Source organism: Anomaloglossus baeobatrachus, assembly GCF_048569485.1.
Source record: "Anomaloglossus baeobatrachus isolate aAnoBae1 chromosome 5 unlocalized genomic scaffold, aAnoBae1.hap1 SUPER_5_unloc_8, whole genome shotgun sequence".
Classification (NCBI taxonomy): Eukaryota; Metazoa; Chordata; class Amphibia; order Anura; family Aromobatidae; genus Anomaloglossus; species Anomaloglossus baeobatrachus.
The window spans coordinates 372,763-398,377 of record NW_027441812.1 but is presented as its reverse complement, the minus strand read 5'-3'; the positions used below and the strand labels follow the sequence as shown (position 1 = coordinate 398,377).

General features: G+C 43.4%; 1 protein-coding gene across 1 annotated transcript in view; it reads left to right on the top strand.

The window, feature by feature from the left end:
* Positions 1-25,615, top strand: part of LOC142259328 (uncharacterized) — a 402,688-nt gene that overhangs the window by 71,769 nt on the left and 305,304 nt on the right. Inside the window, 1 exon segment of the mRNA XM_075331795.1 lies at positions 653-1,943. Within this exon segment, the coding sequence (XP_075187910.1) occupies positions 653-1,943 (1,291 nt within the window).

Below are 25,615 nucleotides of genomic sequence, written 5' to 3'. Positions count from 1 at the left end.
CTAGGCAGGTAAGTCCATGTGACGGCTCCTAACGATTTTGTGCGTCACGGGCAGCGATTTGCCCGTGACGCACAAACGACGGGGGCGGGTGCTTTCACCAGTGATATCGCTAGCGATATCGCTGCATGTAAAGCCCCCTTTAGATGTTGAAATTGGACAACAGATTCAGAATACATTTTTTTTCTAATTTAATTTCTGATGTTATGGTTTAAAAAAAAATGTACTTTCAAGATAATATCATTAAAAAAAATAACATTGTGTTTATTTTTTACAGATGACTGTGTTGGGAGTTCAGATGGAAATCTAATATCTTCAGAATTTATAACAGATGATGAAAGTATCACACATGATACATATGAAGAGCATGCTGTTGTCCCAGATATACCTCCAGCCCTTCCTCGGAAAGCTTTAACAGCTGATCTTTTCAAAGAAGTCCAAAATTCCAATTTATCACAGAATTGTAAGCAAAACCAAAGTTACAGAAAGGATGTGGAACATGAAACGGCTCCTACAAGGGTGAAACCATTTTCATGTGCAAAATGTGGGAAATGTTTTATTAGGAAATCACATCTTAATATCCATCAAAACAATCACTCTGGGGAGAATCCATTTTCATGCTCAGAGTGTGGGAAATGTTTTATTCAGAAATCAGACCTTGCTAGACATCAGAAAATTCACACAGGGGAGAAGCCATTTTCCTGTTCAGAATGTGGGAAATGTTTTATTCAGAAATCACATCTTGTTACACATCAGAAAATTCACACAGGGGAGAAGCCATTTTCATGTTCAGAGTGTGGAAAATGTTTTATTCGGAAATCAGACCTTGTTAGACATCAGAAATGTCACACAGGGGATAAGTCATTTTCATGTTCAGAATGTGGGAAATCTTTTATTCAGAAATCAGACCTTGTTAGACATCAGAAATGTCACACAGGGGATAAGTCATTTTCATGTTCAGAGTGTGGGAAAGTTTTTATCCAGAAATTAGATCTTGTTATGCATAAGAAAAATCACAAAGGGGAGAAGCCATTTTCATGTTCAGAATGTGGGAAATGTTTTATTCATAAATCACACCTTGTTAGGCATCAAATATCTCATACAGGGGAGAAGCCATTTTCATGTTCAGAATGTGGGAAATGTTTTATTCAGAAATCAGACCTTGTTGTGCATCAAAGATCTCACACAGGGGAGAAGCTGTTTTCATGTTCAGAATGTGGGAAATGTTTTATTCGGAAATCAAAACTTGTTCAGCATCAAAGATCTCACACCGGGGAGAAGCCATTTTCATGTTCAGAGTGTGGGAAATGTTTTAATTGGAAATCAGAACTTATTGTGCATCAAAGATGTCACACAGGGGAGAAGCCATTTTCATGTTCAGACTGTGAGAAATGTTTTATTCGGAAATCAATTCTTGTTCAGCATCAAAGATCTCACACCGGGGAAAAGCCATTTTCATGTTCAGAATGTGGTAAATGTTTTATTCAGAAATCAGATCTTATTGTGCATCAAAGATGTCACACCGGTGAGAAGCCATTTTCATGTTCAGAGTGTAGGAAAGGTTTTATTCGGAAATCAGATCTTGTTGTGCATCAAAGATGTCACACAGGGGAGAAGCCATATTCATGTTCAGAGTGTAGGAAATGTTTTATTCGGAGATCAGAACTTGTTGTGCATCAAAGATGTCACACAGGGGAGAAGCCATTTTCATGTTCAGAGTGTAGGAAATGTTTTATTCGGAAATCAGAACTTGTTGTGCATCAAAGATGTCACACAGAGGAGAAGCCATTTTCATGTTCAGAATGTGGTAAATGTTTTATTCAGAAATCATATCTTGTTGTGCATCAAAGATGTCACACTGGGGAGAAGCCATTTTCATGTTCAGAGTGTGGGAAATGTTTTATTCGGAAATCAAAACTTCTTCGGCATCAAAGATCTCACACTGGGTTGAAGCCATTTTCATGTTCAGAGTGTGGGAAATGTTTTATATGGAAATCAGAACTTGTTTTGCATCAAAGATGTCACACAGGGGAGAAGTAGTGCTGAGCGGGTCCGGACTGTAAAAGTCCGGATACGCGCAGTTTCAGCGTTATATCTCTGCTGCACCCGGGTGCGGGATTCCGGGTGCACGATTCGGATTCGGTAATTAATAAAAATAAACAAAATCAGAAATAAATGAGCGTTTCATACTTACCGAGACTCAGTGTCATGGTGGCACACTGCTTCCTGGTCGCGCAATCACTTTCTGTGCTATCCATCGCATACACACAGCTTTCTGTGTTTTTCCCGCCCACCGGCCGTCCTCTCATCTGTGATTGGTTCCAGGCCCCCCAGCCTGTGACAGCTCTGCCTGCAGTCATCGCTTATCGCTGCTCAGTCATAGGCTGCACTCATAGCCAGCAGTCATCTCTATGGCTGCTAGCTGTGACATGTTAGCAGAGCTGGATGTGTCGCCGTGGGACATTGTGTATGGATTACGCCGGAGCTGCAGGGTGTTGGGGGTAATAAAGTGGTGAAGGAGGGTGCGTGTTTGTATTTTATTCCAAATAAAGGATTTTTCTCTGTGTCTGTGTTTTATTACATTCACTTACAGGTTTGTGAAGCCGGTGTCTCACAGATGCCTGTGCCATCACAAACAGGGCTTAGTAGCAGCCATGTGCTGTTATTAACCCCTCTTACCCCGATTGGCACCGCATCACGCCAACGGGAAGAGCCGGTATCGCACCGGGATTGTCACATCTAATAGATGCGGCAATACCGGGCAGCTCAGGGGTGAGAATATACCAGCCCCCAGCTGGCATTATCATGGATGGGGATGAAAATTGGGGGAACCGCACGTCGTTTTTTTTTTTAATTATTTATTTAAATAAAAATCAACAAAAAAACGCATGCGGATTATCTTAGGCAGCAATCACACTTGCAAGGGACTCCCACGAGTCTGACATCGCAGCACAGCTGCACACTTCTGATAGGAGCGTGCATGTGTTTCTAGTTACATGCACACTCATGTTCAGACAGCGGCAGGCTGTGCCGGGTGATGTCACGGCAGACTCGCACGAGTCTGACAGTGCATCATCCACACAGCCGCACACACTTCTGACAGGAGCGTGCATGTGTTTCTAGGTACATGCACGCTCATGTTCAGAGAACGGCAGGTTGTGTCGGGTGATGCGTAGCAGAGCTGCACGAGTCTGACAACGCATCACATCACCCGGCACAGCCGCACACTTCTGACAGGAGCATGCAAACACATGCACTTTCACCATACTGCCTGCAGACACTTGCACTGCTTTCCCCGCCCACCGACTGTCCTCTTATCTATGATTGGTTCCAGGCTGACGCGCCCCCCAGCCTGTGACAGCTCTGCCTGCAGTCATCGCTTATCGCGGCTCAGTAATAGGCTGCACTCATAGCTAGCAGTCATCTCTATGGCTGCTAGCTGTGACATGTAGCAGAGCTGGATGTGTTGTCGTGGGACAACATGTGGATTACGCTGGAGCTGCAGGGTGCTGGGGGTTAATAAAGGGGTGAAGGAGGGAGCGTGTTTGTATTTTATTCCAAATAAAGGATTTTTCTCTGTCTGTGTTTTATTACATTTACTTATAGGTTTGTGATGGGCGTGTCTCATAGACGCCTGTGCCATCAAAAACATAGGGCTTAGTAGCAGCCGTGTACTGTAATTAAGCCCTCATTACCCCGACTGGCACCGCATCAAGCCAACGGGAAGAGCCGGTATCACACCGGGATTGTCACATCTAATAGATGCGGCAATACCGGACGGCTGCGGGCTGGAATACAAGCCCTCAGCCAGCGTTATCATTCCTGGGGATGAAAATTAGGGGGGACCGCACATCTTCTTTTTTTTTTTTTTTTTTTTTAAATATTTATTTAAGGGGGGCGTGGTCTGGCCATGGAGGAGAGAAGACACGGGTAACATTGCTCCTGTGCTGAAATCGGCCCCAGGCTCACAAAACCCCACAGTACACAGCCAGAAACACCCTCAATGTCGGCCAAGAGGAGGGGGAACAAAAGCAGACGAGCTTCAGACCTCCCGGTGCCCTGCAGCCCTGGAATTACGCAATTTTTGAGAAGCGCGTCCGGCCCAAGGCAACAGCAAACTTACTCTAAGATGGCGGCGGCAGCTTCCCCTGCAAATCTTCCAGCGTGGAGGGACAAAGCGGGTGCAGGGCAGGACGCCGGAGCTCACAGCACTGAACATGCAGCTGCAATCCCAACACCATCCAGGTCGGAGCAGGAGCAGGGAGGGGGAGAGTCGCTCCAGACTGAACGGCACACAGATAACTCAGGCAAGACAGCAGCAGGGGGGCAGGAGGGACCGGAGCCACGAGGCATGAAACAGCCGGAGGTAGGGGGAAGGCAGCGATGCCCCGGCGGGGGGGAGGTGAACACAGGCAGGGGTCCTCAGGGTCCAACCGCAGTAGAGGCTGACATAGCCAGCATACCACAGACGGATTCCAGGCATATATCCTCGGGCCTGCAAGGGAACACAGGAGGACAGGCATATGGAGCTGTGACCATATCACACAGCTCAGATAATGAGAGACACTGCTGTCCTTCTGAAAATAATATCCCTTGGAATTCACAGCAGGAGAATGGTGATAAGACCCTCTTGGCCCCAGATGCTGATATGAATACCACCACCCCCACCATGTCAAATGAGCAGAATATAATAACATCCATAACATCCATAATATCTCTGCCACCCTCCCCTGAAAGAGGAATGCTCCCTCATTTACTCAGGCCCACTGCTGCCACCAGTCTAACAGGAGAAGCCTCACAAAGTGGTTCTCAACAAGTTGATGGTGTCTGGGAAGATTTAAAGGCACGGATACGGACCATCCCTACCAGGGAAGAGATGGAGAATTATATTGCAAAAATGGAAGCTACATACAAGGCGGAGTCGTCCGCAATAAGAGGAGACATGCAACAATTGACAAAAAGAGTGGAGAAATCTGAACACCGCACAGAAACGGTTTCACAACAAATCACCACGCAGGAGCAGGCGCTATCGGAACAGGCCTCACAAATTGAATACCTGACAGATCTCCTTGACGATTTAGAAAATAGAGGAAGGCGTAACAATATCAGAGTAAGGGGTATCCCTGAATCGGTGAGCCCACAAGACCTAGACGGAACACTGCGCCATCTGTTCAACTCGATATTAGATCTTCCTCCAGATGCTAAACTAGAATTGGACAGAGCTCACAGGTCGCTAGGCCCAAAACCAATGCAAGGTGCTAACCCGCGAGATGTCATATGCAAAGTCCATAAATTTAAAAAAAAAGAAGATATCTTATTTAAAGCACGTCAGAAGGGCCAAATTATACTCAGGGGCACTCCTATTCTGCTCTTGCAAGATCTTTCTCGCCATACTCTACAAAAACGACGAGCATTGAAACCTCTTCTTGACGTCTTAAGACAAGAAAATTTTCTCTACTCATGGGGATTCCCCTTCAGACTACAGGTACGCCAGGCAGGCTCCCTGCGAGTGCTCCGTAACCTGGATGATCTCCTGGAATTCTGCTCGGCTCTACAGATTCCCTTGATCCACATCCCTCCAGCGGACTGGCCTAGGGTACACAGAAGGGGGGAGAGTTTACCTGCCCGGATGCTTTCACTCCCACAACGATCTCGTATCCAGAGAAACAGAGATACCTTCCAGAGGGGAGAAACCAGAAGGCCTAACGCCTCATCTTCACCCTAGAATTGAACTACACCACTTTGAACCCCGCTGAGTTTCCTCTGAGGAACTTTCCACGCAGTAAGATCCGGAGGAGGGTCTTCTTATGGACCTCCCTTTTTCTTTGCTTCTGTGGACAAGCTTCTGATCATTAGCATTGAGCGACGGAATATCGATATGATGGTGGTATCTACATGACTCCTACACTTCCTTTTGGCTTACGTAATATGTTTTTGTAAAATGTAAAATGTTAACATACACGTATATGAATATTATCAGAACAGGCCGCTTGGCCTTATATTTCATATTTCATATTTCATGTTTATATCTATGTTTATGCATTTGCTTACTTCCTGGTTGTGGATGTTCCTGGGTGACCGGTTAAAGCTTGAGGGTCACCGTATTAAGCACTTGGGCCTGGGGCTGGTTCGGCAGGGAACTAATCCCTAGTGGAAAGACAGTCCCCCCTTTGGGTCTCTACTCACTGCAGGCAGGAGTAGAAATTAGTGACCCCCCTTTCTTAATTTCTTAATTTCTTGATTTCTTGACCTATGGTCAAACATCCTTAATATATCTCATCTTCTCTATCCCCTACATTTCTTTTCTTCCCCCATACCGACCCATCTGTTGAGTACTATACTTAGATATATTCTTATATATCTTCACACAGTCTCCTCTTCCTCTTCACTCCCTCGCTTTTCCTTTCCTCTTCTCTTCCCCCTCCTCTCCCCCCCCCTTTTTTTTTTTTTCCTCTCTCTCTCTCTTCTCCTCTTCTCTTCTTTTCTCGATCCCCCATATTGTCAGTCCTACTTTCCTACCTGAACTCAACTCTCTAGTCTTCTCCCCCTTTTCCATTTCTTGGCGTCCTACACATACCTTTGCCTACACTTGACTCCCCTCCTTAGACCTCTGAGGTCCCCAGAGCAACATGACTACACTTAACTGTTGTTCAATTAACATACGAGGCTTTAACACCCCTCAAAAGCGTTCACAGGTCCTGTACTCTATGCATAAGAAACAAGTCCACGTCCTTATGTTACAGGAGACACATTTTAAAAAAGATCATGTACCCACATTTCGAGACAGATTTTTCCCTGTGTGGTTTCATAGTACCAACCCCGAATCCAGATCAAAAGGGGTCTCGATTGCACTCCATAAACAACTGGTACACACTATAGTAGACTCAAACATTGACGAACAGGGTCGATATATTTTCCTTAAATTGAAAATAGCAAACTCTCTGTTCACACTGGCAAACTGGTACCTTCCTAACACTAATCAGATCTCTCATTGCAGAACCCTTTTAGCATTACTCGCTGATTTTGCAGAAGGAACAACAGTAATTGGAGGTGACTTCAACTTCACAATGAACTCGGCCTTGGACTCCTCATCTGGACGGAACACCACTCGTATCAGAGAATTTCGTGCCTTGAATCGGACCCTCCATGCCCTCCGGCTGATAGATGTGTGGAGAACTCTAAACCCCCAAGGTAGAGACTACACATATTATTCCCCACCACACAATACATACAGTAGAATAGATCTCTTCTTGGTGAGCCATGGGGCCTTGGCTTGGAACCCAAAGGTGGACATAGGGGAAATTCTCTGGTCCGATCACGCCCCAATTTACGTATCCCTTCGGGTCCCATCCTTTCCCCAACGCTCTTGGACATGGCGATTGAATAACAATCTACTTAAAGACACTCTTTGCCTAGAAGAACTGAAATCCTCAATTGACTCCTTTACACAAATACATGGCTCTGATCCGACTTCTTTGCCTACCCAATGGGAAGCATTGAAATGTGTCCTTCGTGGAGTACTAATCAAACATGGCTCCAGGATTAAAAGGGAAAAGACGAAGGAGGTAGAGGAGTTGCTGACACAAATCCACGAACTAGAAAATTTACATAAATTAACACGCACTTCTACGGTTCTGGCCGAACTGGTCCTTAAGAGGGTTACGCTTAGAGACCTACTGGATCAGAAATACTCACGACACAGAGAGAGACTCCGAGGTTATTATTATACATCCTCCAATAAATGCGGCCGCCCCCTAGCGCGACTCTTACACCCCCGGGCCAACACCTCTTATATTCCTTGTATTACCACTAGAGGCAATAAAAAATCTCATGACCCGACAGTAATACTGGAAACCTTCCGGTCTTATTACGAGGACCTTTATAATATCAAAGGGCAATACTCGGAAATACAGCCAGCGGCTCTGATAGGGAAAATTGAGAGATATGTGCAGGAGACGGCCCTACCCCCCTTAGATAGCCTCGCTGTAGAGGCACTGGAGGGAGATTTCTTAGAATCTGATATCTGTAATGCAATTCAAAACACACCCTCAGGAAAATCTCCAGGCCCAGACGGGTTTACCCCGGCCTTTTATAAAATACTCAAAGATCAATTAACACCGATTATGACCAAAACGTTCAACTCAATCGATGGAGAGTCACGGTTAACACCACAATCCTTAGAAGCCCACATTAGCGTGATCCCCAAACCAGGGAAGGATCCATCTCTAGCTTCAAACTATAGACCCATATCTATTTTGAATATAGACCTTAAACTTTATTCCAAGTTATTAGCCGACAAGCTGGCACCACTCCTGCCCTCCGTTATTAACTTGGACCAAGTTGGGTTCATTAAGGGTCGGGAGGCAAGAGATAATACGATCAAAACTCTATCCCTTATTGCTAAGGCCAAGAAAAAATCAATCCCATTGGGTCTTCTGAGTATTGATGCAGAGAAGGCCTTCGACAGGGTCCATTGGAGCTTTCTGAAGGCAGCTCTGGAGCAATTGGGTTTGGGACCCCGGTTGTTACAGAGAATTAATGCTCTATATGATAATCCATCGGCCAGAGTGAGAATTAACGGGACATTATCTTCTTCCATTGCGGTGAGAAATGGGACTAGACAGGGTTGCCCCTTGTCCCCTCTCTTATACGTAGTGGTCATGGAACACTTAGCCAACGCACTTAGGGGAAACATAAACATTAAGGGGATTCAGGTCGGGGATAAACACCATAAAATTGCATTGTATGCGGATGACCTACTAGTATATGTCTCCCAACCCCATATTTCGTGCCCAGCCATAATGAAAGAGTTCGAAAGATTCAGCCTCCTTAGTAACTTTAAAGTTAACCTCACAAAGTCAGAAGCCTTAAATATTTCGCTGTCTCAGGAGGACGTTACAAGGGCAAGGGACAACTTCCCATTTAAATGGCGACCTTCCACCATCAAATACTTGGGCATCCACATACCGACAGACATCTCGAAGCTCTACACACTCAATTACCTACCACTGCTAGAGAGCACAATCAAAAACTTTAAATCTTACGGGGGTCTAAAATTATCATGGATGGGTAGAAAGAATGTGGTGAAAATGGACATTCTGCCACGTTTTTTATATTATTTTCAGACTATCCCCATTTCCCCCCCCTCCAGCTTCTTTTGTAGCCTTCAATCAGCCATCATTCGTTTCGTATGGGGTAGGTTGAAGCCTAGAATTAATCTCCGCACCCTGACCCTCCCTAGGGCACTGGGTGGGGCCGGTCTCCCCAATTTTAGGGGCTACATGCAGGCTGCGGCCATGTCCCGCCTGGTGGACTGGCATTTTAACAAGGTCTCCAAGCAGTGGATACAGGTGGAGCAGGAGGGGCTGGAGATACCACTTAGTCACCTTCCATGGCTGCCCATCACTGACCTCTCTGAGGTGGGTTCATACTCAGACTTCACCAAAGACACTCTTAGGGTCTGGCATACAATATCCAATAAGTTATCCCCTACACAACATAGTGGTCCTCTCACACCTTTATTCTCCACTCCATCGTTCCGCCCAGGATATCAACAAAGTAGCTTTCTCGGCTGGAGGGCAGAGGAGGACACCCGGTTGGGGAGCATCCTGATTGATGGCAAGGTTCCGTCCCTCCAATTTCTTAAAGCTCAGCATCTGGGCGGGGGAAGGAAGTGGTTGGAATTTTTCCAGCTGCAGGCCTTTGTATCCGCGCTGGGGTCCAGTGGCCGAGTTCGAGACACATACAACGCCATTGAAGAACTGTTTACGAAAAAAGATCAGCCTGAACGCCCGGTTTCTCAGCTGTACAGCATTCTCAATGAAATTGGGACCTCAGGCAAACGAGGCTACCAGTTGGCTTGGGAAAGTGAGCTGAAACAACATATCTCACCAGCTGAATGGGAAAAATGCTTTTTATTCACACATAAATTATCAGCTACGTGCGCCACACAGGAAAAAAAATTTAAAATCTTAACGAGATGGTACCAATTTCCAGCTAAGCTTCATTCAATATTCCCTACGGTGTCAGCAATGTGTTGGAGATGTGAACGGGAGGTTGGCACAATGACTCACATTTGGTGGGAATGTGAAGGAATACAGCAGTTCTGGCAAAAAGTACTCTCGAACTACCATCTCATAACTGGGAAAACAGTTGAGAACTGTCCCAAGATAACACTCCTCTCCGTCTTACCTCACGCTATCACATATCATAAGCGAGATATTCTGCGGTTCTGCCTTGCGGCGGCACGCTCCACCATTCCTAGATACTGGAAAACTTCCATAATCCCTCCTATTTCCGAGTGGTACATGGAGATGGCAAATATTTGTAGGATGGAGGAGCTTGCAGCCGAGGGCGTGGACACCAGAGATAAATTTTACAGGACCTGGAACGATTGGATAATGTTTAGGGATTCACCTGACTTCCATAAATTGTTTTGAGAAGTAGACCTCAGAGGAACCCCCTCCCCCCCCTTCCTCCCCCTCTCCATCTCCTCTCTTTCTCCCCATCTCTTCCCCACTTTCCTCTTCTCTCCTTCTGCTTTCTCCTCCATATCCTTTTCCTTTCTTATTCTTTCAAACTCTTTATGCCTATGGTATTTTCTGCTGATCTTATATTGGAATAATGAGAGATATGTATATATTATTTTATAAATATTTTTGTTGTTTCATTCACAATTTTAATGGCTCCGGTCAGCAAGTTTTTTCCATTGAGCGAGGGAATACTAAAGTATTAACTTACTAGGCTTGCTTGATCCCCGCTTCTAAATTTGAAACTTGACATTTCTACTCCTGAGCTTGCTTCTCTTAATACTAGCAGTCTGAACATCGGCATAATCTTTAAATTTTTGAAGTTTTGAATAAGAATACGTTCTTTGCATATATTCTCTGAATTTCAATTTTGGTACTGCAAATCCACGAACTTGTTGTGTTCATCATTACATACGCTTCAAAGGTTTTGAAAATGCCTAAGAATCGATATGCTGCTTGTACGGGACACCGGCAGGCTGCTCTCTCAGGTTGCTTTCTTTGCATAACTTGTTATATGACTCTATTTTGTTTTTTCTGTAATTCTGATAACTTCCAATAAAAATAGATTGAACATAAATATTTATTTAAAAAAAAAATAGCAGGAGTCACTGCATTCCCCGCCCACCGGCCGTCCTGCCGTCTGTGATTGGTTGCAGACAGCTGACATGCTGCCACTCAATGATGCGCCGGTGGGCGGGCAAAACAATGAATATTGAATTGCCTGCTCCGGAATAGAAAAGCGTGACCCGGAAGGAGTGTGCCGCCATGTAAGCGCCTCTATGAGTATACCGCGCGCTCTCCTGCCCCCATATCCACTCCACAAACGTTTTTAATCTCCGGATTCCGGTCCCCATTGACTTATATGGGCACCAGATTCCGGAGCGGATCGGACTTATTTTTAAGTCTGTCAGTGATCCGCCGGTCCCAGTTTTTCGGGCGTTCGATCCACTCTACGGGGAAGCTATTTTCATGTTCAGAGTGTAGGAAATGTTTTATTCGGAAATCAGAAGTTGTTGTGCATCAAAGATCTTACACAGGGGAGAAGCTGTTTTCATGCCCAGAATGAGGTAAATGTTTTACTAGGAAATCAGGTCTTGTTTACCATTATAAAAATCACACAAAATAAACATTTTTATGTTCTGAATGTGGAAAATGTAATTCTCAGAAATCAGATCTTGTTAAACATGTGTAGAAGCCGCACAGAGAAGGAACCTTTTTCATGTTGTGAATAATTGAAATGTTTAACTGATAAATCAAGTCTTGCCGATATCAGAAAACCAACAGAGCGGAGCAGCCTATTTTGCATTCAGAATTTGCCAAATGTTTTTATCATTAATCAGGTTCTGTTGTCAGATGAGTCACACAGGAGAAGCCATCATGATGTACCATAATTCAAAGGGTTTTATCCTAAAATCAGCTACAGTTCCTTAAGTAAGAATTTGTGAGGAACAGAACCATTTTCTTTCTTTTTAGAAATTATTGTATTTTTTGGACCATAAGATACACCTAGGTTTTGAAGGAGGAATATAGGGAAGAAATGAACGCAAAAAATGTGGTCATGAAGCACTGTTATGGGTAGGATCTTCTGCTGATACTGTTACGGGGATAAAATCCCCCAATTCTGTGCTAATGTCACCCATACTGGGCCCTTTCCAGGTATATGTGTCTCCCATACTAGTATATAGGTCTTTCATCCTGGCATATATGTTGCCCATCTTTATCCCATCCTGGTATATATGATCCCCATCCTCGTATATATGGCTCTTGTCCTAGTATATATGTCCCCGTAACAAGGTGAAAATGTACATAAGATAAACTTTTATGTTTGTTAATAAAGTATTTTATATATATATATATATATATATATATATAAATATATATATATATATATATATATATATATATATATATATATATACTATAACTTAAAAGGCCACTAGTTGTCACTAGAGGGCAGGCACGCTGCTAGACAGATCTGGAGACTGCACAAGCAAGAGGAGAGTGGCAGGAAGATGGCTGTGAGAGAGGGAGAAGGTTGTTGAACTCCTGTATTCTGGACAAATAGGATTGCCTGTTTCTTTCTTTGGAGCTACCACTGCCCCTGACGAGAAGAATTCATCTGAGCGAACTTTTCTCCAGAAAGTGCTTGGATGAGATCATCTAAGGGTGCATCAAAAGCAGTCTTAGGGAGACCGACGCCATCTTGGGTGGAAGACTTCTGTGAGTAGCAACTGACCTGAGACCAATCGTGTACTAATAGTCAGGGAGAGACAGATAGGAAGAGGACGCATTGAAGGAAGACTATTCTTTGAAAGACTGTTCGCTGACAAGGAGCTGTGCTTGCTTGTTTATCCAGAGGCATTTGCTCTGACCCGAAATTTACCAGAAGTTAAGCTGTGTTGTGCTGATAATAACAGACTATTCTGCCTTTGCGTCATCACACTGTCTGGGGGCAGTGAGGTACAGAGTATTGCATAGAGGCACATGTACATAAATTCACTTGTTTCTTACTGTATATGGGAAGTTGGCCGGGTGCCCTGATTGAATTGTAAACATAAGGGGAGGTGGTTGTAAGATTATATCTTTGGAGGGATCACGTGCCGTTATCTGTAGTAGTGCACTCGGGTAAGCCCCATTAATAGATAGGGGAGGGAGCAGTATAGCCGGGGGATAAAAAATATAGTCCAGTTTATCTCTACAGACCAACACTTGAAGTCCTCCAAGTTGCATAAATTGTTATTGTTTATTCTGGGCTGTTGTGGCCCATAAGTTGTAAGAGAACTGGTTTTGTCAATGATTTTTAGACTTATAAAGAAAACTGTTATTTACCATCTTTGTGTCCCTGGGTTTTCCATAGTGCCATCGTACCTTAATAGTCATAACGACTGTCATCCGGTCGTTACATATTTGGCGTAGTGGGCATGATACGGTGCTCGCTATGGATAACCCTGAGCAAGTGTGGGACGCTGCAACACCCACTGTAGTACTTCACCCCCCCTTCCCCCTTGGTGACCTGCAGTGAGCAGCTTATAGGGTGCTCTGCAACGGGCACGCTGCTAAATCACCTGGCTAAGGTCGATGGGTATAACGTACTGTTCAGTGATTGGGTGGGCCGGCTAAGAACGCCATTGCCTTGCACAACGTACACTCCAAACTGCAGCTCGAGGTCGCACTAAATACTCTGGATGGAGATGCCTTCAAGGTTGTTCTGCTGAAACCAGAAAGCTAGCGGAAGACAGTTGTTGAAATAATTCAGATCTTGGAAAAAGCTTTTGACCATGTGGCAGCGGCCATACAACTGCGAGTACAGTTTTTCGCTCGGATCCAGAGTAGCGGAGAGAGTCTGATCCATTTTGGCATCGCATTGGAAGAATTGCATCAGGAGATTAAGAAGAAGTCGAATGTAACTGTGGGCGCTGACGCCGAGGTTGATCGCATTTTACGGGATCAGTTCATTGAGGGGATCCAAAATGAAATGTTAGGAGGGAACTACTGTTGAAGGCAAGGAGTACCCCTGGTGTTACCTACGCTGAAATCCAACAAGAGGCAGTGGTGCGGATACTGGAGGTGAAGTCTGCTCCGAAATGCAGTCACATGCAGGCAGTTGACACAAGGGAATTGAGTCGAGACTCTATCCATCTATGGCTTGCAGAAGACTGTGGAGGGTCTGGCGGAACAGATGCAACAAATGCAGGCTCAGGGGACGCTACCAACATACCCAGTACCGATATGCCCCTATACTCCCATGCCTGGACAAATGCCACCTCCTATGGTGGAAATTCAGTCACGGCGTTATACACAACGAGGAACAGCGGCCGGCCCCAGAACAGAGGTAGCAAGAAGCGGGATGAGAGGGCCTATCCAGTGTTGGAGATGAGATTGGACATCTGCAACGAGATTGCCGGAGGGCAGAACAGAAGAAACTGTGACGATGGTAAAAGGGAAGCCCTCGCTGTTACTGGGCATACAGCGAGGCAGAACCGAGAACAAATGCCCGAACTCTGCTCAGAAGATGTGATTGCGGAGAGTTCTGTACTAGAGGTACAGTTTGCAGGGAAGAAGGTCACGTGTCTGGTAGACACTGGATCAGGGGCGATGACTATGCCGGTGGAATATTTCCAGACGTACTTCAAGGAAGCTGCTACACTAGAATCGGGGCATTTATTAAGACTGAAAGCGGCTAACAATGAAGAGATTCCAATAGTGGGCATCACATGGATGAAGGTGCAACTGTGCCAACAGAAGCTGGGAACCAAGGGAGTTATACTCATGAAAACGCAGGCAAGGCCAAATCTCCCGGTGGTCCTAGGGATGAACATACTGAGGGAACTGGATTCTCTTCTGTTCAAGCGCGATGGCCCAGGATACTGGAAAGAGTGACAACTCATAAGGTCACGCAGAGGGCCCTACAGCAGGTGGTCTGTTTGTGTGGTAGTTCAGTGGGAGGAAGAGCAGAAGGAGCCGTGTACATCTCACGTAGCCCTGCTGTCACTATCTCTCCTGGTCACGAGAAGCTGGTGTTGATGCCGGTGGAGTCCCATAGGAAGCTGAATGGTGTGGAAGTAATTCTGGAGCCAGTGAGACAGTCCGAAAGCATGGCAGGCTTCATGATTGCCAGGACGCTGGCCACTGAACAAAATGGGAGGGTGCCAATGAGGTGCCTGAACTTGCAGAGCCATGAGGCGACTTTGGTGGCGGGCTCAAAACTGGCCGATGTGTATGTGTACGGTGAATATGTTTTCCACAAGAATCAGTTCATGTTGAAAGAAAACTGCCAGACTGCTTGGACTCTGTCGATGCAGGCAGCAGAAGAAGAGTCACCCACGACCATGTGGAATGGTAAGAAGATTATAGAGCTGATGGGGATGGATACAACCCAGCTAACGCTGGAACACGTGTACCAGCTACAGACTACCCTATGGGAATACCAGTCTGCCTTTTCCAGGAGTGATGAAGACTTTGGCTGCACTAGAACACGAGATACCCACAGTAGACGTGGCCCCAATCCGAGAGAGATATTGCCAGATTCTCCCCCCCCCGAATCTTTATCAAGAGGTCAAGAGTATGTTAGCGCAAATGTTGGATAATGGCGTGATCCGCCTGAGTCAGAGTCCCTGGGCTGCGCCAGTTGTACTGGTTCGGATAACATAGTATTTTCCACTAATTATAGCAATCAATTTAACATTATATCGGCTATTGTAAAAAAGTATCTACCTATATTAAATGAGGATCCAAAACTAAAGAAAATAATTCAAGGTAATGTGAGATGTGTAGCGAAAAGAGCCCCTACACTAAATAACATATTGTCACCTAGTTTATTTACTAGTGAAATAAGTAATCCAAAACAATCATCTTGGATAAATTTGATGGGCTTCTACAAATGTGGGGCAAATTGCTGCAAAGTATGTTCATTTGTTCAGAAAGGAAAAACTTTCAAATCTACTAGCAACCAGAGGGAGTACAATATTAATACTCTAATAAACTGTAATTCTACATTTATAGTATACCTGATAACCTGCAATATTTGCAAAGTTCAATATGTGGGTTGTACTTCAGGACCACTGAAAATTAGAATTAGAAGGCACCTGTCTGATGCCACTAGCCTGACTGCGGTTTTCTCATCTGCCGTGTCCAGACACTTTGCGTCTGTACATGGTGGTGATGTTGTGGGTTTTGAGTTTACTGGCGTTGAACAGGTGCATAGACCAGTTGAGGATAAGAATTGAGTATAAAGAAATACTTAATTCAGCCATTTCATAGACTCAGGTATATAGTTCAGTAGATGTAAACTAACACACATATTGGTGAATGCTTTTGTTCCTTACTAATATGTATATATGTATATTGCATATTCAGTGATTTTTCCTTAATACAATATACCAGCACATGTAACTTAAAGATGGCTGCCATTTCCTGTCTACACCCGACGTGATAAACAAAAGAAATTCCTAGAGCCTGGACTGACCAATCCAAGGAGGATATGTAGATCTCTCTACGTCATGAAGCCCCGACCCATGATATTTGATTGGACTGTATTTTGTCCACGCCCTTCACTTCTGAAGAGCTGTGAAAAGTTTTAAACAATAAAGATCAGTTGCCTCAGTGCCAGTCATGGAGATAGATGTAACTGACTCGTTGTCCGTTATTTAGTCTCACGTGCACTCATGACATTTTAATTTGAAACAGCAGTCAGATCGAAAAGGGATCGCTTGTGTCCCGTCCTTAACAGTTGGAGGCACTGCTGAGATTACCGTAAGAAAGATTGGCTGAATTTCTCTCTCGGATCCAGGAGACCATTTCCTAGTACCCGGGACCCCGACAATGAGATTTGATCACTCTCAATATCACAGGTAAGTGTCATATATAATGTATATGATTTGCCTGTGAGTCGTGGTCTTTGGCGAAAGGTTTGACCTCTGATCTGGGAGGGGTGTTGACGCTATTGACCCTTAGCGGGCCTATCTTTTGCCAGTAGTCTAGAACAAAGAAAAGAACCTAGGCCCATAGGTTCTGGTTCTGTAGGGTTAACGGATCTGACTGGCTGTCTGTATTATTAAGTTGTTGTAAGTGAGGTAGAAATCAGGGGGGGGTTTGAGTAGCTGCTGCCCTCAGATTTGTATGTAGCGTATGTAGCGGATTGATATTTGTGATTGATTAATTGGGCTTGTAATTTCTCTACTTTAACTCTGATTTAGTTCGCAAAGAGTTCATTGTCTGCTGCTGGACACTGAGATCGGGAGTCGAATTATGCAGCTGTTGAGAGCGGGCAGACGGAGGGGGAGTGTAGAAGCCCACAGACGCAGCCTGCATTTTTTCACTGTGAACAAAGGAAGCAGGCGGAGGAGGGGTCATATACCCATAGCTGCTTGAAGTGAGGAGAAAGGGGGGCTAGAGTGTGGGTGATTGTGAGAGAGGAATTCTTTAGGAACAGCCGAAGGGGGAGAGAAAGGAGGGGTCGATTACCTACTGCTGCAATATATATATATATATATATATATATATATATATATATATGTATGTATGTATGTATGTATATATATATATAATATATATATATATATGAACTAATTGGTTTATGCTTTTCAGTATTTTGTAATTGTTGGTTTGTTTTTGGAACAGAGTGATAAGGGAATCTGCGTTTCCCCCAGTGTTGTGAACACATCGATTTTCGTGTTTATAGCCGGATAGGAACACGTGGAGAACGGTATTTGTATCCACGTGTTGGACGCTGAAAAAGTGCGTTCTCTTTACACGGGAAAGAGGGGGAGGGATTCCGGTGTTGGAGAAAAGTGTTTGAATCAGTGTATTTCCCCTGAGTATTAACCCATGCACTGCTATGTAAGAACCGTAGAAATAGGGACGTACGAGGAACGGTTTTGTATTCGTACGTTGGACGTCTAAGTGTGTCCTTATTGCATAACAGGGAGGAGGGAAAAAGGGTTCAGTTGGAACCGGCCGGTCCAATTAGAACACTGTATACTCTGTTCAAGAAGAGATTGTTTTTTTCCTACAGGAGCTGAGAATTGCAAGAGGTTGTATAAATTGGTGGGTTATGATGGACATGGGTAGTGCAAAGAATCTATGATGAGGTTGTGAAATTATAACTCCTTAGTTTAGTTTCAAAGACTCTCGCGTAACAGGATCTCTTTTTTTCCAAAGGAAAGATGGGGAAAATATGAGCAGCACGCCCCCTCCCTTCCCGAGCTGGAATGCACACTGCCCACGCATTTGTAAAGGGGGGCTAGACAGCTCTCAGGACGAAAAGGAAAAAAAAAAAAAGAGTGGGAAAATATATGAAAAATTGTGAGGAATTGTGTAAAGTAGTTGGACTACCACCAGATGGCAGGCTGCAACCCATATTGATCTCCAGTGAGGGTATACTGGAGGACAAAGACCCCATTCACTGTCTGTTGCTGTTTGTAGAATTACAAATGTTTTCCTCTAGCTGTGCCTCATTGTTCTTCTTTAGAAGTCATTATACCTGGTACTAAACAAACCTTTCCTTTCTATACTGGAATGCGAACTGGTTTACAGCCATTAACAGTAACACCCCTGGCTCCGTCCGTAGTTACAGCCACTCCCATTACACCCATGGAGTAGTAATATGGACGTACACCCAGAAGTCAGGTGCCTGGAACTTCCTGTGGCAGCCATCTTGCTACACCCACTGATGGCAGTACACCTCATAAGCCACGCCCCTCGCAATGGCTCTTTGTCCAAAGCTCTCCACCCATCCCCGGTGGAAGGTGTTCTCTGGTATATATGACTAACACATTTGAATAAGTATATATAGTATATTTGCTTACTCAACTATCCAATAAATGCAAGTCTAAGATAAATAAGTGAAACTTTTACAGAATTGATAAGTAGAAGGAGGTATTTGTCCACATACAATAATTGGTATTCTAAAAGTCCAGTAATATAACATAAAATAGAATAGAGGTAGGTAAATACGTATCTTTGTATTGTGTTAGCTAATCTAAAAAAATCTTAGGAGACTTACCCTCAGAAGGTATTATATCCATTTGTAAGAGTATTGAGCGGTGTGTCCGAGGAGCGGAGCGAAACGTTTGTCCAGAGTTTAAAGCATAAGGCTATGTGTCCACGGTAGAATGTACCTGCGGATTTTTCTGCCTGAAAATCCGCGACTTTCGCGGCAAATCCGCACCCGCGGATTTGCCGCGGATTTGCCGCGGATTTTGATGCGGATTTTTTTTTTCTTTTTTCCCCATTCTATACCCAAAATCCGCACCAAATCTGCAACAAACAATTGACTTGCTGCAGATTTTTCCGGATCAAAATCCGCGGCAAATCCGCAGCGGAAAAATCCGCAGCATGGACACAGCATTTCCAAAATGCCATTGAAATGGCTTGGAAGTGCCGCTGCTGCAGATTTTCGGCAAAATCCGCGGTAAATCCGCAGCGTGGGCACATAGCCTAAGATGAGTTGTTTTTTTCCTCTCTCGCTTTTAAGAGATAAGGATGGAATGTGTCTTTCTCCAATAGTGACGTAAGTTTGGTTTAACCCTTAGGCGGGCTTTGCACGTTGCGACATCGCAAGCCGATGCTGCGATGTCGCACACGAGAGTCCCCGCCCCCGTCGCAGGTACGATATCATGTGATAGCTGGCGTAGCGAACATTATCGCTACGCCAGCTTCACACGCACTCACCTGCCCTGCGACCGTCGCTCTGGCCGTCGCCCCACCTCCTTCCTAAGGGGGCGGGTCGTGCGGCGTCATAGCGACGTCACACGGCAGGCGACCGATAGCGACGGAGGGGCGGAGATGAGCAGGATGTAAACATCCTGCCCACCTCCTTCCTTCCGCATATCCTACGGAAGCCGCGGTGACGCCGGTAGGAGATGTTCCTCGCTCCTGCGGCTTCACACACAGCGATGTGTGCTGCCGCAGGAATGAGGAACCACATCGGACCATCGCGTCAGCGTAATTATGGATTACGCCGACGCTGCAGCGATGATACGATTACGACGATTTTGCGCTCGTAAATCGTATCATCTTGGCTTTACACACTACGATGTCGCATGCGATGTCGGATGTGCGTCACTTTCAATTTGACCCCACCGACATCGCACCTGCGATGTCGTAGTGTGCAAAGCCGCCCTTAGAGTTTAGGATTTCACATTTTTAGTTTCCTGATGAATTCAGTTAATTTTGTAGGGAAAATTAGGTTTCATGAAATATGCAAATTAGTTTGTGTTGGTTTGTTTTTTAATGGCGATTTATTCGAACAATATATTTTCATTTTCTGACCCTATCCCTTTTTCTGTTTGTACGATTCTTTTTAAACAATTTATATTTCCTTTTGCAGGTTAACCACCCAGTCACAGCTGTCACCTAATCATGTTTCAGTTATTTTTTTACTATCAAAGGTTTTCTTTTCTTTATGGATACTGTGGTGTTTATCGTAAGGTTTTAAAATTCCGCAGCAATGTATATTGTTGTAAGATATATGTTATTTCCAGTATTTGTCCAATTTTAGTTTCTAGTATGTAGCTAATTTATTACCTGCTGTTTTATTTTTTCTTTCAGGGAATACCAGCATAAAAACTCTGAATTTTTTTACATTGGTAAATAAATAATTAATTAAACAAGGGGGGCGAAGGTAATAATTATATTCTCCAACAGTAGAGGGCACAGCAGGCATATTATTTAGGTTTTGAAGCAGACCCTTCCCCCGCAAGTTATGTTTACTAGATTATTATGAGGTATATCTGTTAACTGAAATGGGAAAAATCTAGTCCTATATTTTTATTTGTTTATTTATTTAGTATTTTCAGTCATGTAAAGTATAGATGACCACTAACTGTATTATGGTCAGAGTTAAAGTTATAAGAATGATCTAATGTATATTTTTTAGTTTTTTGTTTTTTAGATGGAACAAGATGTTGGTCGATTCTACACTGGATATGCTGCGGTTTGCACAACATGAGGTAGTCTAAATTTGAACCACTTCCTCCCCTAGTATCGGTACAGGTGAAAGTGACGTATTAAATGCCCTCTCTAGATGGGTAGAACAGGAGTGGGTAAGAGTCATTAGATGTGTATGTAGGTTGTAGATTTTTTCCTGTTGTCAAATGGATTAGGTATGCTGAAGAGAAAGTCTAGATCTGAGTTGATGGAATTGGATGGAGATCCCCGCACAGGTGCAGCTGACCAAGAAGCAGTGAACGGGCCTAGAGTTGAGAGTCTTTCATCAATACCGACCATGCCTCGGTGACACCTGTCACATCATTAGTGACTTCTGTCACTCCTTGTGTTCTTAAATCCCTACAGGAACAAGCAAATCAACAAGGAATGGAGTGTGACATGCAGGGAGCCAGCTGACTGAGGAAGGTCTGTGGACAAAGGGTGGTAATCTTTCTCTGCCATGAGAGCTCTTCTTACTGATGGCCCAGGTAACATATGGACTAAAATCTGTGAAAGACAGTTATCAGTGTGTGCTTTGGTGACACCAAGGTTCAGTACCAAGGTGGGCAGATTCACACAGTCGTGTAAGACATGTGCCTAAAACGAAGTGAGAAAAAAAAAACGGTAAAGAGTCCGTAGAAACACCCTGCACCTGCTCTACCCATGTTTAGAGACTGCAAATTGATTATACATGTATATCACGAGCACGTTGTATGTAAGTCTGTGCGTGTTGTGTAAATTTCTCTCCAGGGTTGGTCAGAGGCATTCCAGTGCAGAAAACGACGTTTTTGCTGAGAAGCACATGAAGGTGGTATGTAAAAAAAAATAGGCTTACAAAAAGTGTATATTTTTTTATAGAAAAGTGGAAACTGGCAAATTGTGTACAAAATGTATGTTTTGTTCCCTTTTCGTAATAAACAGGTTTTTATGTAAAATGATTTTTGGTTTAGTACAGGCATGTATATTTTTATATAATTGACTGAAGAGTGTGATAATCAGGTGTATTTTCCAATTCCAGATCTTAAATCAGAGCTATTAGCATATGGTTTCCAGTCAGGAGACTGATCCTAAAGGACAAGCGAGAAAGAGCCATGAATCAACACTAGATGAGCCAATCCAACCGCAGAAAAATCTATGGATCCACGCCTCGCATTGCAAAAGGGTCGACCAACCAGAGCGGTACTGAGCGTTCTGCTCATACTTATCCTTTTCAGAAAACCCTGTACAGTTTCAGACCATTATTGCCAGAACAGTTAGAAGAGAGGACTTAGAGAACCTTGAGACATGGGAAAGTCCAACTACAAAGGGTGAGGACTCGCCTAGGAGTCGTTGGTCTCAAACCGGTGAAGAAAACCCCTTTCCCTTTCCGCCCATGTTTCAACGTTCAGTTAGGCAGGTTTTTCAACAGATCTTTCTACCTCTCTTCCTAAGGGAACACAGTACCCTTAGAATTCAGAAATGGCAGAAATAAGTCTTTAGGGGGGACTGTTGAGGATAAGAATTGAGTATAAAGAAATACTTAATTCAGCCATTTCATAGACTCAGGTATATAGTTCAGTAGATGTAAACTAACACACATATTTGTGAATGCTTTTGTTCCTTACTAACATGTATATATGTATATTGCATATTCAGTGATTTTTCCTTAATACAATATACCAGCACATGTAACTTAAAGATGGCTGCCATTTCCTGTCTACACCCGAGGTGATAAACAAAAGAAATTCCTGGAGCCTGGACTGACAAATCCAAGGAGGATATGCAGATCTCTCTACGTCATGAAGCACCGACCCACGATATTTGATTGGACTGTATTTTGTCCACGCCCTTCACTTCTGAAGAGCTGTGAAAAGTTTTAAACAATAAAGATCAGTTGCCTCAATGCCAGTCATGGAGATAGATGTAACTGACTCGTTGTCCGTTATTTAGTCTCAAGTGCACTCATGACATTTTAATTTGAAACAGCGGTCAGATCGAAAAGGGATCGCTTGTGTCTCGTCCTTAACAGACCGATTTGGAGTGGAGATCACAGGAGGAAACTCCGAAACAGAGAGTCCTTCTGGATCTTCACCTTAGAAACGCGACAACCGCAAGGTATGAACTACCGCCAGGATCTTATTTTACATTATTAATGGTACTTTTATTGAATGGCACTGGATAGTGATATTCATTCTGGCATAGTTTTACTCTGCACCTCTGGTTGCTAGTATGATATATCATCTGTATATTGCAAACTTACTCTATATTACTGAAAATATTTTCTCCATTATATATTGATGGGATTGTTTTAGTTCAGGAATTAATATAATTAATATCATGTAAAAAAAATGTTTCCCTTCTTGAATTATTAGTATTAATTATTTCTATGAGAACATTATCATATGTTGAATGTTTTGCAATGTTTGATACATACAACTTTTCAGTAAATATTTGGAGATCATAAATATCATATTAATTGTATTGGTAATTGTCTTTTTATATTGGACTTCATATTTTTATTCTATATAGTGAATACTGTCAGTATCGATTGTATATGTTATCTACTGTCCGTTTATTATATATTTAAACTTACTATAAGATTTATATTCACAAATGTTTACAGATTTTGTATAGTATAATCTGCATTTTATCATCATTTTAATCACTTATCATTTTAATCACTTATCATTTTAATCACTTATTTCTGTGTGTCAGATCCCCTGCAACAACTAGTTCTGGAGTTGCCCTGAATACTTGTTCAGGTGTTACTAATTATGGAATACGGGTGGATCTTACAAAAGGAAACCGACAACACATTACCTTTAGAACATGATGACCTGAGCGTCGAAACGCGTTCTGTACGGTTCCTTATGATGTCATTTCACCTGCTGGATTTTAATAATTTTGCTAAATAAAAAAATGGACTTTTAAATATTTTGTCCAGCGCTGGATCTTTCTTCTAATTTGCTATTGGAGGCCGCATCATTCCGAGCGCAGGACATGCCAATATTACAGCAGGTTTGATCAGTGAGCTGGATTTTTATTTCTTTTTGTGTGCAATCAACTGTGGCTCCGTGCTCCCGACGGGGGAATACTCCATTAAACTAATTTGGATATTTTAATAACATCTTTCGTCATGTCGGAACCTACTGTGGATAATCTTGTGGACAAAGAGGATTATTCTAAACATCTCTCTAAAGTGTCAAAAATCTTTAACGTGGCTGATAAAATACCAGTGGCTGAACAGGATGCTTTCCAGGAATACATGTTAGATTTAGAGCGGAGTGTGGTGAAGGAACTTAAAACCTGGTGGGATTCAACCTCGCTGCAAACCTACATTGAAAAAGGTATGATCCCCAGGGGGTTGCGTTTGTTATATCTACTGGTAGGGAACTTTTTCAATGAGTTTAAAAAAAATTGGAACAATATACTGAGCGATTGCTCAATGAAATTGATGCAACTTATTGTGCAACAAGAGGAGTTGGAACTTGTGCAAATTAAAACTAATATAAATAAGATCAAAGAGTCCCTTAAACAATTTAATAGTTTGGAAGATTATAAATTATCTTATGATAAAATTCAAACCAAACTTTCCAAACTAGAGAATAACATCATGGAAATGAAAAAGAAAAAAATTGTGAGAGACTCTACAGTCATGGCCAAAAGTTTTGAGAATGCTACAAATATTAATTTTTACAAAGTCTACTGCTTAAGTTTTTCTAATGGCAATTTGCATATACTCCAGAATGTCATAAAGAGTGATCAGCTTAACAGCAATTACTTGCAAAGTCAATATTGGCTAAGAAAATGAACTTTAACCCCCAAAACACATTTCAACATCATTGGATTCCTGCCTTAAAAGGAGCAGCTAACATTGTTTTAGTGATTGTTCCATTAACACAGGTGGGGGTGTTGATGAGGACAGGGCTGGCGATCAATCAGTCATGATTAAGTAAGAATGACACCACTGGACACTTTACAAGGAGGCTGGTGCTTGGTATCATTGTTTCTCTTCAGTTAACCATGGTTATCTCTAAAGAAACACGTGCAACCATCATTGCTCTGCACAAAAATGGCCTAACAGGGAAGAGTATTGCAGCTACAAAGATTGCACCTCAGTCAACAATCTATCGCATCATCAAGAACTTCAAGGAGAGAGCTTCCATTGTTGCCAAAAAGGCTCCAGGGCGTCCAAGAAGGACCAGCAAATGGCAGGACCGTATCTTAAAACTGTTTCAGCTGCGGGATCGGACTACCAGCAGTGCCGAGCTAGCTCAGCAATGGCAGCAGGCTGGTGTCAGTGCTTTTGCACGCACTGTGAGGCGGAGACTCTTTGAGCAAGGCCTGTTTTCAAGGAGGGCAGCAAAGAAGCCACTTCTCTCCAGAAAAACATCAAGGACCGACTGATATTCTGCAAAAGGTATAGGGAGTGGACTGCTGAGAACTGGGGTAAAGTCATTTTCTCAGTTTGTTTGGGACATCTGGGAAACAGCTTATTTGGAGAAGAAGAGGTGAGCGCTACCACCAGTCTTGTCTCATGCCAACTGTTAAGCATCCTGAAACGATTCATGTGTGGGGTTGCTTCTCAGCCAAGGGAATCGGCTCACTCACAGTCTTGCCTAAAAACACAGCCACGAATAAAGAATGGTACCAGAATGTCCTCCAAGAGCAACTTCTCCCAA